This window comes from Scatophagus argus, chromosome 24 (assembly GCF_020382885.2).
Source record: "Scatophagus argus isolate fScaArg1 chromosome 24, fScaArg1.pri, whole genome shotgun sequence".
In the NCBI taxonomy this organism is placed as follows: Eukaryota; Metazoa; Chordata; class Actinopteri; family Scatophagidae; genus Scatophagus; species Scatophagus argus.
Window position 1 is genome coordinate 11360442 of NC_058516.1, and position 16536 is coordinate 11376977.

At 39.9% G+C, this 16536-nt stretch overlaps 1 protein-coding gene across 2 annotated transcripts; it reads left to right on the top strand.

Moving 5' to 3' along the window:
- Positions 1-12531, top strand: LOC124055569 (ATP-dependent RNA helicase DDX3X-like). Of its 2 annotated transcripts, XM_046382482.1 has the most exons (19): positions 1-372; positions 1575-1626; positions 1904-1951; positions 2426-2485; positions 3049-3252; positions 4344-4446; positions 4675-4791; positions 5150-5249; positions 5348-5483; positions 5577-5674; positions 6804-6902; positions 7011-7171; positions 7336-7480; positions 7915-8059; positions 11057-11238; positions 11389-11506; positions 11624-11777; positions 11919-12043; positions 12319-12531. In XM_046382482.1, exons 1-19 carry the CDS (start codon positions 328-330, stop codon positions 12396-12398), a joined length of 2172 nt encoding a protein of 723 aa, XP_046238438.1. In that variant the 5' UTR covers positions 1-327; the 3' UTR covers positions 12399-12531. The 2 variants fall into 2 exon arrangements, with proteins under 2 accessions (XP_046238438.1, XP_046238439.1); XM_046382483.1 differs by lacking the exon at positions 2426-2485.
- The last annotated feature ends 4005 nt before the right edge of the window (positions 12532-16536 follow it).

Sequence of the window (16536 nt, forward strand, 5' to 3'; positions counted from 1 at the left end):
CGCTACCGGATGTTTTTTTCTGTATTGTTCAGACTGACTTGACTAGTGGATGACGGCTTCATCGCAGCTTCAGCTGAAGAACAAGCCGACATCAGCTGAGTTTACACGAAGTACCATTCTTGTAGCTATATTATAGGAATTTATCATCACGTAAAATTCAGCAATAGCATTTTACAAAGTGACATTAACTGTTAAGCCAATGAAATAACTGCAATCTGTCGTTGCCACAGAAACAAATCGGTTAAGGAGAAATAACATTACATCAAACCCGGCAAACAAAGAGGTCCTTTTTTCAACGACAACATTTTTCCTCCATATTCTATAGTTATGAGTCATGTGGCCGTCGAAAATGTCCACGGTCTAGAGCAGCAGGTAAGCCGCGTCCGTTTAATTTGTTTTGCAGCGTCAGTTAATGAAACGAATAACGACAGGGATAAATGTTAGCCCACCGGCTAGCCTAAAAACACCGCTAACAAAATGCTATCGTGCAAGCTAGTGTTGGGTGCGCTTCAATTCAACACTTTGTTGACCAAAAGCGTTTGCGGTGAGGGGAACTAAGAATGCGACGTGGAAAATATTTTTGTTTTTTCCTGCCTCTCGGCTGTTGTGTTATTGCTATGACTGCAAAACGACTTATGTAAAATGGTTGATGAAAGCTGTGGTATAAATGCTAAATGTGGTGGTCATCGTAGACTGCGGACAAATTGGTCACTGTAACAGGGAGCCAAACGGCCAATTACGCCCGAATGGTTCCTTCGGCCTTCTCCTGTGAGCAGATGAAACGCACCCTTCAACTATTATCTTCACTGCGTTTGTCTTGCGGCTTGCTATAATAATAAAATGGAGGCATGCGGAATAGGAGCTGGTTGGACTGACACATAAACATTGCGGTGTTTGACACATAAGCTTACTGGCTTTCAGATAATACGCAGAATTGTACAGTTTTCATGCTTCTCTCGACTGCGTCCAGCTTAAAAAATTCTCATTTCTCCTGCGTCACCAGCAACGTAGTCTAGCTGAGTCTGACTGGGCAGACAATTGAATGGCAACAGAAAAGTACTGTATGTTCTCAGTAGGTGTTTTTGAAGTGTTTATGTCTTCGCGAGAGTTGTATTTACAATATTGACCTTGTATATACAAATTTTCACATCGCCTTTTCAAAGTAGGATGCAAAAGAATGCTGCACCAGCAAGGTTTCTATGTATAAATCAATCCCTCTTATGAGCCTAGTTGGCTAAATGTTGCTGCAATGTAGAAGAGGAATCCCGCTCGAGACCGAAATGAATTTGTTTTTTGTTTGTTTGTTTGTTTGTTTTTTTTAATAAAAGCAAAAGTTGTTTTCCTGAACCGGCATAGTTGTGTTATGCTGAAATTAAAAATTTTTAAAAAAATCCATTAAAACTCTTACTCTATTAAATTTGGACAGTGCCCTGGAGTGTCTATATGCAATGCGTTTCTATTGCTTATTCTGCTGGTTTAACAAGAAAAAGTTGTTTTTAAGTAGATTTTCAAGTTGCAAATAGCAGTCTTTAGCCTCAAATAGTGTGTCTAACAATTTGTCTCTTTTTCTCCAGCTCGCTGTCCTAGACTTAAATGCAGCGGATGGACAAGGCGGAGGCACTAACAGTAAGCAGCCAATATGTTTTTTGTTAGTGAGTGTGCATAAACTCTCGCAAGCTTGAATATTTTACCTCCATCCTTAATATAAGCCATGGTAATGACACTTGAGATGTCATTGAGACAGCGAGCAAGGAAGTTCTCCATAGAGAATAAATTTAGAAGGAAAGGAAAGGAAAGTTGACCATAAGGCAACCAGAGGAATGTCTTTTACCTCCCATGATTTGAAATCAAATCCTTAAATTTGTATGATTTCATTAAATTCACTGTTTCTTTCTGTCTGTAGGGCGATACATTCCTCCACATTTACGGAACAAAGATGCTTCTAAAAATGGTGTGTAGCATCAAGTAAAAGCTGTTCTGTGGTTTTCTTGTAAACGGACACAAAAGCAAAGTTATATTCACATTCAGTGTTGCTCACCAAAATGCACTGTGTTATTGTGAATCTTTCAGTATATCTCTGTTCTCATAAACCTTTGCAAAGCGGTTATTTTGGGAATATTTGACACTGTTTACATCCGTGTTAACTAGCTAGCAGTTGGCTTCTTCCCTGCCTTTGTTGGCACATTGCTATGGAATCAAGTATTGATCAAGAACAGTGTAGTAGAATAGAGTGAAACGGCAGGTTTTGAATCGGTTCGCCCTCATGCTTGTGTTCTAAGCATGCATGTATATTACCCAAGAAAATGGGGTTCCACTTGTAAACAACATATTGCTACCAGAGGGCCCCAAAACTCCCTAAGGTGTCTTTATTACCTGCAGTTGTTACTGATGAAAACCACACCTGAAAAACTGTCTTTCTGTCTAGCAGGAAATGCCTTTGTTGCTGGTCGACAGGGTGGCTACACCATTGCGCCTGCAGCAAACTGTAAGCTTCATCGCTAAGCTCATTTCGTTCTTGCTACATATTATTCCTTATCGTAGCTTCACGCATCAGTATGTTTTCCGGTTTGTTTGTATTCTCGGTGAAGAGAAGAACTGGAGCCATTTGAGCACTCTCATAGAACTAATGACTAATAATCCAACACATATGGCATTCATTGTTTAAATTTCATTATTAGCCATTTTTAATGAACTATCGCATCATGAATGGTTGAGAGAAACCTCAGTTTTGCAGAAGAGAAGCTGTTTCCTTTGTCTGTATTCTCCTGGATGTTCCCATAGGTCTCCCAGTCCCAGATTAATTCCAGACATTTCCTTGTGCATAGCTGCTTTTCTTTCTTCTTCTCTGAGGTTTTTTTTTTTTTTTGGTGGTTGGCAACTCATTTGCAGCCATGCCTAAAGTCCCCTGTACTGCCGCCTTCTGATGAAACTACTTTCTGTTTAGCTTAGCTTAGCTGTTTAGCTTTCCAGCAATTCAAAACTTCACTTCAGATTCATCTAAAGACAGTTAGATGCAAACACAGCTGTTGTCCTTTTCTCCCTCTGCAGATGGTTGGGATGGGGGGCGCAACAACTTTGTTAACGGCTACCATGACAACCGCATGAGTGGTGGGAGCTCATTTAACCGTGGCCCACCTCGCATGGAGCGGGGCCGAGGTGGTGTTGGAGGCAGTTACCGTGGCAACAAAGGCGGAGCTTTCAACCCCATCAACCCAGCTCAGCCAATGGGCTTTGCTGGCTATGAAAACAAAGGTGGGTTTTGGTTTTACTACGCGAAACTTTTATCTTCTGTAGTGTAAGATCTGCTCTGGGGATAACATGTCACATGTTCTCTTTTAAAGAACCAAAACTGTTCTTAACCTGAGAAATTTGTTGTATGTTCATTGCATCCATGTCTATGCTTCTAGCACTTAGCATGCGGTTCATCTCTGCTGACAGTCTTCTTCCAATTTTAAATTGGTCTTGCCTAAATGTATGGTCACTTCAGGCCTCTGTTCAGCAAACAGAACAAAATATAACAGAAATAATAGATTTATTTATCTAACCGTTATTGAAAGCTGTGCAATCCGGTAGTGTTTCTGCACCTGAGAAATGTCTGGATTTGGACCTGAATCAATCAGTAACACTGCTAAATATCTATTTAAAATGATTTTCAGCAGAAAAAGGGGTTTACTCATTAAATAATTTATTTAAAATGTGTGGTAAGTAAAAGGTGAGTTGTATCAGTATAAAGGGACAGGTCGAAAAGGATTCTTTACTGAAGATGCAAAAAATCAAAATTGTTTATCCAAAACCATGACAAAGATGAGGCTGAAATGTCCTCGATAGCACTTTGTGAATAGTTTCAGAGGTTTCAAATAAAAACTTTTTTTTTCATCTTCATAAGCTCCAATTAATTGTCAGAACCATTCAATTTCTCCCATATTTCTGTCTAAAGACCAGCTTCAGTTTTCTCCTTACACAGTTAAATACTGTACTAATAATACCATATCTATGACACTGTCTTCTCATAGCAGGCTTGGCCAAAGGTTTTCCCTTGGAAGGCAAAAACTGAAACTCAGACTTGTGGCCTAAGAATGAAGCCATTTCAAAGCTCTTGTCCCATGCATATGCAGATCGGCTCTTTGACTGATTATGTAGAATGTTTTAAGTCAACTTTCGTGGGAATTCTTTTTCGGGTAACTGAATCAGCGCTGTCGGAGAAAATGGACATCAGCCTACGTGCGGTCATCCTTTACCGTGGTCTTGAGGATTTATCACCCAAAGAGAATAGGCCAATTTTGTTCTGTGGACTCCAATTTGGGCAGCCCTGTCTTACGGTTTCGCTTTCATTGTGTTGTCAGATGCTGGTGGCTGGAACACTGCCAAAGATGCCTATAGCAATTTTGGTAACAATAGAGGAAAGTCTGCGTTCTTCAATGACAGAGGCAATGCTAATAGAGGAAGGTAAGGAAAATGAGACTGAATGACTGCTGTCACAGGATTCCATTGTTTGTCTTTTGTCACCATACTGAAACAGCTTTAGATTTAGACCGTTCAGTATGAAAGCAAAATGTCTGTTTATCTTTACTTCTGGATAAATATAAGCAGGTGGTGTTACTTTTATGTATGTCAGTTTATCAAAAAAAAAAAAAAAAAAGTTGTTGCCCGTCCTTATCTTTGTGTCGTGTTCAGGTTTGACCACGGTGGGTTTGGTGGCGGAGGAGGAGGAGGAAACAGTCGCTGGGTGGAGGAGTCCAGAGATGATGGCGATTGGTCTAAACCAACGCCACGAAACGAACGCCTTGAACAGTGAGTCTCTTGTGCTGTTGGTCAATGAGACATGTTCTACAGACATGGAGATAGTTTGAAAAACAATGTAGCAGTTTGTTGTTTTGTTGGTTACACAGAAAAGAACTGGAAATATGAACTGATTATCTTTAGAGTTTTGGACTGTTTGTTGGGCAAAACTAGAAATTTTAACACATAAGCATGGGCTTGAGGTAACAGTGTTTGACATTTCTCATTGCTTTTTTGATAGACTAAACAATTAATTAATCGGCATGAAAAATCACTGAACACTGAATGAATGATGCTAATAATTATACCAAATAAATACAAGATGTGCGGCTAACACATACTCCATTTGTCCTGCTTTGCTCCTCTGTAGTGAGTTGTTCTCTGGCAGTAACACTGGCATTAACTTTGAGAAATACGACGACATTCCTGTCGAGGCCACGGGACAGAACTGTCCTCACCACATCGAGAGCGTAAGTTGCTGTTGTTGACGACAGTGTGACGTTACATATCAGCTGCATAACTGCTTTCTCCTATTTTCTAAATATACTTTACTGTGTGTGCTGTGCAGTTTCAAGACGTAGACCTTGGCGAGATTGTCATGGGAAACATTGCTCTGAGTCGCTACACCAGACCGACCCCTGTCCAGAAATATGCTATCCCTATTGTCAAATCAAAGCGAGACCTCATGGCCTGTGCGCAGACAGGTAGGGCACGGCAAACACAACAGTCATGGGTTAGATAAATAAGTGATAACTCTGCTGAATGCACCTGGAGAATGAACGACTTTGTGTCCGCAGGTTCTGGGAAGACTGCAGCGTTCCTGCTGCCGATTCTTAGCCAGATCTACACTGAAGGGCCAGGAGAAGCTCTCAACGCAGCTAAGGCATCCGGACAGGTAAGCAGGAAGTAAAGGCACTTTATTTTGTTAAGGTCAGGAAACAGGCCAAAAAAAGATATGAATGGATCAAGTCAGATTCCCCTCATTAATCATAAGGATCAGATATGCAGTTCCCCCAGTTTATCTTCTAATAGGGACCATTCCCTAAGAGGGAACTATGGAGTCCTTCAAAAGAGCAGCAGAAAAAAATTCAATTCAATTCAGTTTATTTATATAGCGCCAATTCACAACAAAAGTTATCGCATGACACTTTCCAATTAGAGCAGGTCTAGACCAAACTCTTTAATTAAATTGTAATACAGAGAGCCCAACATTCCCCCTTGAGCAAGCACGTGGTGACAGTGACGAGGAAAAACTGCCTTTTAGAAGGCAGAAACCTCAGAGCAGACCCCGGCTCAAGATGGGCGGCCATCTGCCTTGACCGGTTGGGTTGAGAGAGAGAGAGAGAGAGCGAGCGAGGGAGAGAGGGAGAGGGGGTGGGGTTTGAGAGAGGGCGCACACAAGCAGAGATGCATAGCAGCAGTAATAATACCAGAAGTATTGGAAATGTAGATAATGACAATGAAGTCGAAAATCAAAATCAATTATATTAATACAGAAAATGAGCAGCAGAAAATCTATGCTATCGGATTTATTGTTATAATCAGATGTTAAACATACTTAATAACTTTACAGATTGTTTTTTTTTAATGCACGCCTAATCTGGCCTCTTGTGCACTGTGAAAGCCAGGACAAAGATACATGAATGGGAGATCCATACACCCCAAATAATAACAGGCAGAAGTTATTGCACAGGACCAATCCCCATTGAAAGAAGTCAAGAGGGTATTTTTTTTGTGTGTTAAGAGAATCTTCCCTATCCTGTTAGTTCTCTTGCCACCCCTTAAATTTTTATGGTGTGACCCCCTTCAAGGGGCCCTGCAACCCAGGTAGGGAGCCATTGGCCTTGTAATTTCTAATAACTGCTCACCTGTACAGGAAGCTCAAATTTTGAGATAAGCATCCATTCACAGCCAGCTGAAATCCTTCCTGAATTCTTGATTTCACTTAAATGAAAAAAAAAAACAACAAAAAAAACCCATCAGTTTTTGTTAGACTCAACTGTTGTGTTGTCATTGTATTACAGGAGAATGGAAAGTATGGGCGCCGTAAGCAGTACCCCATCTCGCTGGTGCTGGCTCCAACTAGAGAACTGGCGCTGCAGATATACGATGAGGCCAGAAAGGTACATAAACACATGCGCAACCACAACCATATGAAATCCTGCAAGTGGAGAAACATTTTCAACTCAGTGTACTTCTCCAACTTTTTGTTTGTTTGTTTGTTTCTGCAGTTTTCCTACCGGTCTAGAGTGCGTCCCTGTGTTGTGTATGGAGGAGCAGACATCGGCCAGCAGATCAGAGATCTGGAGAGAGGCTGCCATCTGCTGGTGGCTACACCAGGAAGACTGGTGGACATGATGGAGAGGGGCAAGATTGGACTGGACTACTGCAAGTAAGACATTGATTGATTAAATTGCGTATTTTACAGTTTATCACCGTCATTAGTATTCTGCAATGAGATTTTTTTTTTCATGTATTTGCATTTTCTAAATATTCAAGTTTTAAAGCTTCGTTTTAAAAGCTACAACCACTTCCTCTGTGTCCTCTTCGCTGCAGCTACCTGGTCCTGGATGAGGCCGATCGTATGCTGGACATGGGATTTGAACCGCAGATAAGACGCATCGTCGAACAGGACACCATGCCTCGCAAAGGCATTCGACACACTATGATGTTCAGCGCGACTTTTCCTAAAGAGATTCAGGTATGTGTGTGTTATTTACAGATACTTTGGGTAAGGTTTTGTTTTATGCAGTACAGACAACAGGTCTTCGATATATGCAGCAAGATTTCTGATTATCCTCGACATGAAAGGAATTACCTATTGACGCCATTTTTGTCTGACATCTTCTGTAAAAATAAACTCATCATGTCAGCTACAACATTTGGGGGTCCAAATTTGTACATCAAATGATGCTAATGAAAAGCTAAAATTGAAAGTATAAACTGTTTTCAGTTACACAGATGAATGCTACCAAATTAAAAAAATGAAAATAAAATTTGGGGGGGAAGAAAACAGGATAAAATTATGTCAAAATAATCTGAATTAGAAATAGAAAACTGTACATTTTTTTTATACCTAAAAATAAAAACACGCTTCAGATCTGTTAATAAGCATATTCTCGGCTCCCCTTCCAGATCCTGGCGAGGGATTTCCTGGAGGAATACATCTTCCTGGCGGTGGGCAGAGTTGGTTCCACCTCGGAGAACATCACTCAAAAAGTGGTGTGGGTGGAAGAAAGCGATAAGAGGTCTTTCCTCCTGGACCTGCTCAGTGCTACAGGTGAGACAGTCTGAACCAAAAAATGTCTCCAAATACTAAAAATATTTAGTAAACTTTAACTAATAACAAATAAACTGGGACTCTTTGTAAAACATAAGTAAAACCAGAATGCAACACTATGCAAATCTTTTTCAATCTATATTTATACGAATGCAACACAAAGACATTTAATGTTGGAACTGATAAACGTTATTGTTTTTTAGTAAATAGACAGGGGCACGTTCACCTCTGTATTTCATCACCTTGTTTTTTTTTAAGTGTTTGGGGACTGAGGACACAAATTGCTGAAGCCAAAGTTGAAATCGACAGTGAAACTCTTTCCCATTCTTGCTTTGATATACAATTTAAGTTGCTCAACAATTCAAGTTTTGTTTTGTTTTGTTTTTTTTGTGCTTTATAATGTACTGCACGTTCTCACTGTAACACAGGTGTGGACTGCAGGCATGTCAGTCCCGGTACCTGCACTTTTACTATGAAGCAGCGCTGTTATAATGTGCACAGTGTGGCTTGGCATTGTCACTTAGCAGTATTGAATAAGTAGGGACATCCTTGAAAAAGATGTCTCAATGTCTGCATGCTTTGCTCCAAATCCTGTATGTAACTTACAGTATTAATGGTGTCGTCATTCACAGATGTGCAAGGCACCCCCCCCTTCCCCCCCATATTGTCACAGCTGCTGACTTTTAAACTTTGAGCTGATAAAAATCTGGATGGTCCTTTTTTTTGTTAATCTTTAGCATTTAAGACATGACGTCCAAAAACTATTTCAAACACGGACTCGTCAGTCCGCGGCAGACTTTTCATCTCAGACGAGCTCGAGTTTGGACAAGTCAGCAGTGTTTCTGGATGTTTTCATTGGCTTTTTGCTTTGCATGGTGGAAACTTGCTTTGAACAGCATTGAACCGTGTTTACCTAAAGTGGTTTTCTGAAGTTTTCCCCGAGCCCATTTAGTAAGATCCTTTTTCGGCTTCCAGTCCAGTGCCGCCTGAGAGATTGAAGTTCGTGTTGGTTTGCGTGCCTCATTTGTCTGGATTCTCTGTCTCTTTCGATGATATGGTGGCTTGTGGATGGTGACATTCTGATTTATTAATTTTTTTACACAGCGTCCCAGCTTTCTTTGGAATCGTGGTTGTGCATCGGTTTACAGCACCTGAGAACGCACCCATGTACACACACACACACACACACACATTTTACTTCCCTAAGCCTTTAGCCATTATCACATCGTCATCCTCCCATCCCAGCCAACACATTACTGTGTGTCTCCTTGGTACATCAGAAACATTAAACATTACAGAGTTGGTTTTCTGCTGGTGTCTGAGTGCAGTTTACATGTTGGTGGTTTGGTGTGGTTTTATCCCAAGTCATCCCCAGCGAGGTACAGGACAATACTGGAGACAACATAGAGAAACCTGGTAAGATCTGCATTGGTGAAACTTGTATGTGTAATTTCATATTTTAATTTGCTAAATGTTCTACTCCATGGAGAATACTTTGTGTATTCGGTTGGTTTTTTTTTCCCATTGTGTGCACCATTTCAGTTGCTAAGCTTTCATCAAACTTGCCTGTTGTATTTTATTTCATTTTTTTTTTCCAAGAGTTTTTTTTTTTGGTGGCATCTTTATGTATAGTAGTTTGTTGTGGTGTTTTCATGTCACACTCAAAGCCTCAATAGAGGGAGTTTGGTTATGTTGTAGTCTTCATAGTAAAGTTGGGCTATCCGGCCTATCTTCTGGAAACAAAAATAAGAGGACATTAAATATCAAAATCTTACTTGACTATTATGTTGTGGACGGCTTAAAGATGGATCTCTATTTAAAATCGTCTGATTTCCCACCCCTACTCAATAGCTAACAAGTGGCGATAAATGTGGGACTATGGCCGTTATTTCATAAACAAACAGTAATGTCTATGAATCCAGAAGTTTGAACTCTTACCAAACTCTTTCCATCAGTGGCTCTGGTCACAATGCCTGCACAACAACACAGTGCTGCTGATGCTGTTATTATTTCTTGTGATTATTTTTTTTTTTGTTGTTGTTTGTTTGTTTTTATCCACACCGCACTCCCCGCTGCCTGATACATTGTTCTTGTCATTGACAGCCATTTATTGTAATATGATGTGAACATTTTAAATTAATTAAGGCGTCACACCATGGACCACATAATAGCCTGACTAATCTAACTACTGGTATGACTGAAAGAATAACTGATATGATTTGATGACACATTGAAGATTTTCCAGTTAGAGATTTGTGTACCTACGACTAAAAAAAAGAAAAAAAAGAATAGCACCAAGATGGTTAATTCGCATTCAAGGGTGACTTTTTTTTTGTCAGTACTTCTGTGTCCCATCAAATTGTATCAACATGTCACAAAGCGGACATTGATGTTTGAGATGTTTGATTCACTTACAGGTACACAGTCTTGCATTGCAGTCCATGGTACCGTAATTCATTAGTCACAACTCTATACGTCTTACCAAACAGACATCAATAAACAAATGGCAGCAGAGGCTGCATGTCGTGTTGGCCTCACGTCTTCTGTGTTTGGACCCAAAAGCTGTACTTGAACACACCAAAAAGGCTACAGTCGATAGCCAGCTAGCATGTGCATTCAGTGACTGGGTGGGAGGTAATAACTCTCCGTACCAGCAGGTGGTGGTAGTCTGTATTCCTCATTCAACAAAAGTGTGAGATTTCGCATTCGTTAAATTTTGTGTGCGTACTCATTTTCTCTTAAAAAAAAAAATAAAATAAAAAATTCCTCATGATTTTGTAACAGTGCGGACTAAATGTAAAAAAAAATAATTGAATGAAATTACCATAATTCACAAAACACAGTGCCTACAACTTCACAGTATTCAAAATCTGAGGTCTGAAAACAGGGAAAAACCTGCTTAAGATCGGCTCTTTGTGTTCATAGTGTTGCGACCACCATTATTAACTGCTCACCTTTAATGATTAACCTCAGGTTTCTTTTCTGTCGCTTCATCAGGTAAAGACTCGTTGACTCTGGTTTTTGTGGAGACCAAGAAAGGTGCCGACGCCTTGGAGGACTTCCTGTATCGAGAGGGCTATGCCTGCACCAGCATCCACGGGGACCGTTCCCAGAGAGATCGAGAGGAGGCCCTGAACCAGTTCAGATCAGGAAAATGTCCCATTCTGGTGGCCACAGCGGTCAGTAACAGTAAAATTCTGTCAAATTCACTGATCACATTTCTTAATGCTTAACCAGTGTAAATGTTTAAGTGCGCCATAATAATAATGTATACTGCATGTGAATGTGAGTGACTTAATATAATTGCTGCTCTTTTTCTACATACTCAGGTAGCAGCTCGGGGTCTGGACATCTCCAACGTGAAACATGTTATCAACTTCGACCTGCCCAGCGACATAGAGGAGTATGTCCACCGTATCGGACGTACAGGGCGAGTTGGAAACCTTGGTAGGACTACAACTAATGTCATTCAATGATTTTAACCTCACGCCATGTGTATTACATATTCGAAAATGGCTGTTGACTCTCAGCTTCCAATTGAACATTGCATTATACTTGTACTAGGGCTGGCCACATCGTTCTTCAATGATAAAAATGGGAACATCACAAAGGACCTGCTGGACATCCTGGTCGAGGCCAAACAGGAAGTTCCCTCGTGGCTTGAGAGCCTGGCCTATGAACACCAGCATAAAAGCAGCAACAGAGGGCGCTCTAAGAGGTATACATACACGCTTGTCTCCTTTTTTAGTGAATTTTTCATTTGTTATTGGGATTTATTGGTCTCACGCTGTTTAGTGTTGTTTAAAGTGTAGTGAATTTCAATGTGCAATTTCAATAAAGTATTGGACTTTACCCACAGGTTCTCTGGTGGTTTTGGAGCACGTGATTATCGCCAGACGGCCGCGGGAGGCACTGCCGGAGGGTTTGGCGGACGTGGAAGTCGCAACCAGGCAGGGCACGGAGGAAGCCGTGGCTTTGGCGGAGGTGAGGATCTGGGTTTAGGATATAACCAGTGTGTTTAATCATCGTATACTCTATCGTCATTTTGCTCGAGGCAAGAATTTTGAATTCATTTTTTGCTGATGTGGCATAGTGATCGACATTCTGTCAAATGAACTGTTCCTGGGTAATGAGCTCTGGGCATTGAGTTGCCCTTTCCAGCATGTAGTGCTCTACAAGGGTCTGATACATTCTCATCTACTGGAAATAAAGCGGTTGGTTTATGTGGTAAGTTTTCTCCGCTGTTCACTTCCTCTCAGGTGGTTTTGGCAACTTCTACACCAACGACGGCTACGGAGGCAACTACTCACACTCACAAGTTGACTGGTGGGGCAACTAGGTTCCTCCATTCCTTCTTCACTCATCTCCCTTTTCTTCTCACTCATCCTTCTTCCTTTCTCCACATTGTTGTCTGCACCCAACTCCCCTCCAAGAGCCCACATGCATGTTATTAAACTATTTATACTCATTTATATAGCCCTCCTTCCTTCCCTGTGCAGTAAGATCGTTTAATTTATCCCAAGATTTTCTTTATTCTTCACCTTTCGTCTTTAATGTCCCCATCTGTTCTTCTTTTGATTTCATAAGTCCTGGGAAATCTCACAGCTTAAAATAGGCCGCATTATAAAGGGACTCTTCAATTTGAGTTGGTTATTTTTCAACATTAGTCTCAGATTTACTTGTTAGCATCTAGCTAGCAACCAAAGGTGTTGTTAGCAACCAAATGTGTTGCTAGCTAGAAACTGTTTAAAATAATAATCCCTCTGTGGCACCACCTGTGTGCTTGAAGAAAAATAACCAATTAAATTCAAAGTTCTGTTAACCCTTTAGGATTAGATAGACACTTAGACACACATTAACAGTGAGTTAAGTCCTACAAAATGGCTACAGAAGACCAGGAGGAAATCCAGTTTTGGTTTCATTGTGTTCACCCAAACCCAGCCAGGCATCCTGTATATCTTCACATTTCATCTTGGTATGTAACGCATGGCCATGTTGTAAATCACCGGCCAAAAACCTTTTCTAAAATATAATGCAGAGATGGTCAAGATGTCGAATCTGAACAAAATCCAATATGTCTGCATATAAATTCAAAAATGGCAACAGGCTGAAGCTTCTTCACTTGCTGACATGACAGACACTTATAAGCGGCCACAGAAACAGAAAAATGTCCTTTGTTTTTTTTTTTTCTTTCTTTTTTCTTCCATCTTTTCAGAACATATTGAAGTTGTGAGTTACTGATATCTGACAAAGATGTCTAAGAAGGGACAAAGGGACTGGACAAAGTGAAAGATCCAGTCAGTGGGACACCAGCAGATGTTGTCACCCATAGCAATGATGCTAGCAAACAGTGTGGTTGTTTATATCACAACTACAAACAGCATTTTGTTTGTTTTGAACAAAACATAATGGAGGATCATTTGTTTCTGTACTGTGCCTTTAATAATTTGAACTTCATCCCTTATTTGCATTGTTTTTATCGCCATATGTAACTGGCTACAAGCACTGGCCAACTGTGACTAAAAAAAAAACAATTGTATTTAATGTCATGTATGGGTTTAAACATGATTTTCTTTTATTTCTATTTGGAAGGAAACAAACTAGGCTTGAACTAAATCAAACCTTGGCAAAAAAAAAAAACATATACAAAAACTATGATGAGGAAACTCAAAGCAATTCCTTATCTGTTTATTGGAGTTCAAATTTGTCTGAAGGTCTCTTATGAGCTAATTCCAAAAAGCATATAACCACTGACCATATTTATAGATTCTTTAAACATACTTTGATCCAAAGTTACTAAAACAAGTCAAAAAAAGATGTTACATTTGTCAAAAAAAAAAATGTATTGTTTACAAAAAGACCTTTTTGCTTCTTTAGTCTGTGGACAGAGATAACAGCTGTGGTTTTATGCTTTTGGGAAAACGAGCCCTACTAATTGTCCTATATGTCACATCTGCAGCTCTGGTTTGAGCTTGAGTTTGGGTTTCTCAAAGCCTTTTGTCACTAATTGTTGTTGACACATAATGTCAGTTGCAGAGCCACTGAGGAAAAAATTTGGCGTAGCTGTGCAGCAGCAGTCATGTTACCCCCCCCCCACTTACCACTCAGATACATGGTTGTATATATAGATATGTTAACCCTGGCAGAAGCTGAAGCCTTGGTACCAGTGAGCTTTGGGGGCGACTTAAATGGCACATGGGTTGCAAGCATAGCGGCAATTACAGATTCAGTTCTAAAGAATAATATTAGCAAAAGCTTTACATTCTTAAAATTAAATAAATTCTTTAAAAAAAAACACTTATGAGCACATCCAGCAGTGATGTAAAAGTAATGCTACAGCATATTTGGGATGTAAAACAAATCAAAACCGCTACTTGACTGCTGCTGAAACGTTAGCACGTCCAATCAGTGCCAATCAGTGGCTGATGAGCTGACTCTTAGTGCCATCACGCTATTGGGAAACTGGCTCCTCTTCCACCACAAACATCAAAACCCCCTTGTTTGCCAAAAGCGCCTTTCAAGGGGGACGCACAAAAGAAAAAAAAAAAAACAAAAGAAAAAAAAAAATTTAAAGAGTTCAAAATTTTCTTGCTCACTCTATCCTGGAGAGTTACATGAAGAGTCTTCTCTAAAATAAGTCATTCCAGTCTATTCGTTGGGTCTTAAAGATCTGCTGAGGTCAGGGATAATTGGATAATTTAGTCTAATGTATTTCACAGCCAGGACAGCAGGGGCTGTCGAGAGGATTTTTAATGCCACACCTCCCATATAGCACATTTTAGCCATGTCCTGTCTTACTGTACTATGAGTAAATGTGATCAGGCGCAATCCCATGTGCACCATTTGTTCCCTTGTGACTGCGTTTTATCCCTACTGTTACATACACATTCAACTGTGCTTTTTTTTTTTGTGAGACGAAATCCATTATTCCATTTTCGAGGTTTTGAAGAGTGACAAAGAAAGCACAGAAATCTAACTTTTAAGGGAAACACACACCACTTGTTTCCTATGAAAGACCTCACACCTGTGGGCATCTTGGCACACACATTATTTACTTTCATATATATTATTTTATTTTCTAGATCTACACATAGCTCAGCATAGCGCAGTAAGATACAGGACAGAGTCACAGTGTGCTGGTGTTGAAGTGGCATAACAGAACTTAAGATCACGTGATTTTCTTTTTTGTGATGTAATCCTATTTATTAGTTAACTCGGCTTGGTCCTGCTCTGGAACCAGGCTACAAGGGGGCAGCTGACTGCACCCAGATTGTCCCATGTTTCATCCATGACTGAAGTTCTAAAAGGAGCTCCACTGTGCATTTGGGGAGTTCAGTGGTAGAGGTCCAATGCCCTACTCTGTTATCCAGCAGCAGAATATATATATATATATATATATATATATATATATATATATATATATATATATATATATATATATATATATATATATATATATATATATATGCTCTGTTGCTGCCTGGTGGGGAAAGACTCATAATTTGTCTTGTTTACATGAACAACTTTAGTGAAATAAAAATCTAGATGTAAATAGCTCAACAAAAAAGATAAGAATCTCCAGTGAAAAGAACGTGAATTCTAAATGAGATCAACTCAGTCTGAATCAACACTCAACACCGGACCAGGCAGTGTCTGGTAGAGCTTAGTTCAGTGGGCAATTCGAACACAGCTGGCATTAATTCTTTAGCTATATTATTTATGGAGAAGACGTGTTTTACGCATACATAACCCAATCAACACTCACAAGGCTGATTCCCTCAAATTGCCCACTGGCTTTGACAAATGACAAGGCTGGACCAAGACAATAAAACATATGCAAGTGTTGTTGTTTTTTGGTCAAGGAGTTAAAAATGCCAAGCAAATAAATACAACTCAACAGCAGGCATTAGTTATGTTTAGAGAACTCTGATATTTCTTCTATGGTTTTTAGACTACTTTCTTATCACAGCTTATGTTTTGGGGTCAGTGTTGCGCTGTATTTCCCTTCAGGGAAATAGAGTTGGTATGGAGGTTTTAGGAAAGTAGTTAGCTTAATCATCATTTTTGGTGAGTTTCAGGGTGAGTAATGCTGGAGGACTCCCAAGCAAGACAGCAGGTCACAAACAAACCAGCTTCTTGGTGTTTTGGTGAAAAAGACACCAACTTCTTGTGTTGGTTCACCTTCTAGTGGTTAAAATGAGGGGCCAGTAAAAGGGATCTAAAAGGATAATGTTGTATTCAAGGACAGTTCTTATAGGGGGAAAAGACAAAGACACAGTATGCTGCATCATGTCCAACTGCTTGCCGTGACCACCTCAAAACACCTAAAACAACATTTGTTTTTTTACTGCTGTTGAAGTGTGGTTCAATATTGTACTGTTGCTATGGTTAAACTTACAGTCTAATTCGGGGCTAAACTACAATGATAACCAGTTTAAGCACTGATTAAATTGATGTGTAACAGATTTTTAGCACCT

What these genes read in the sequence shown, in the direction of transcription:
- LOC124055569 (XM_046382482.1), top strand. Translation starts at nt 328, where the DNA reads ATGAGTCATGTGGCCGTCGAAAATGTCCACGGTCTAGAGCAGCAG. An exon ending in CAAAGATGCTTCTAAAAATG is followed by an intron (nt 1,952 to 2,425) that starts GTGTGTAGCATC and finishes CTTTCTGTCTAG; the next exon opens with CAGGAAATGCCTTTGTTGCT. An exon ending in ATTGGACTGGACTACTGCAA is followed by an intron (nt 7,172 to 7,335) that starts GTAAGACATTGA and finishes TCTTCGCTGCAG; the next exon opens with CTACCTGGTCCTGGATGAGG.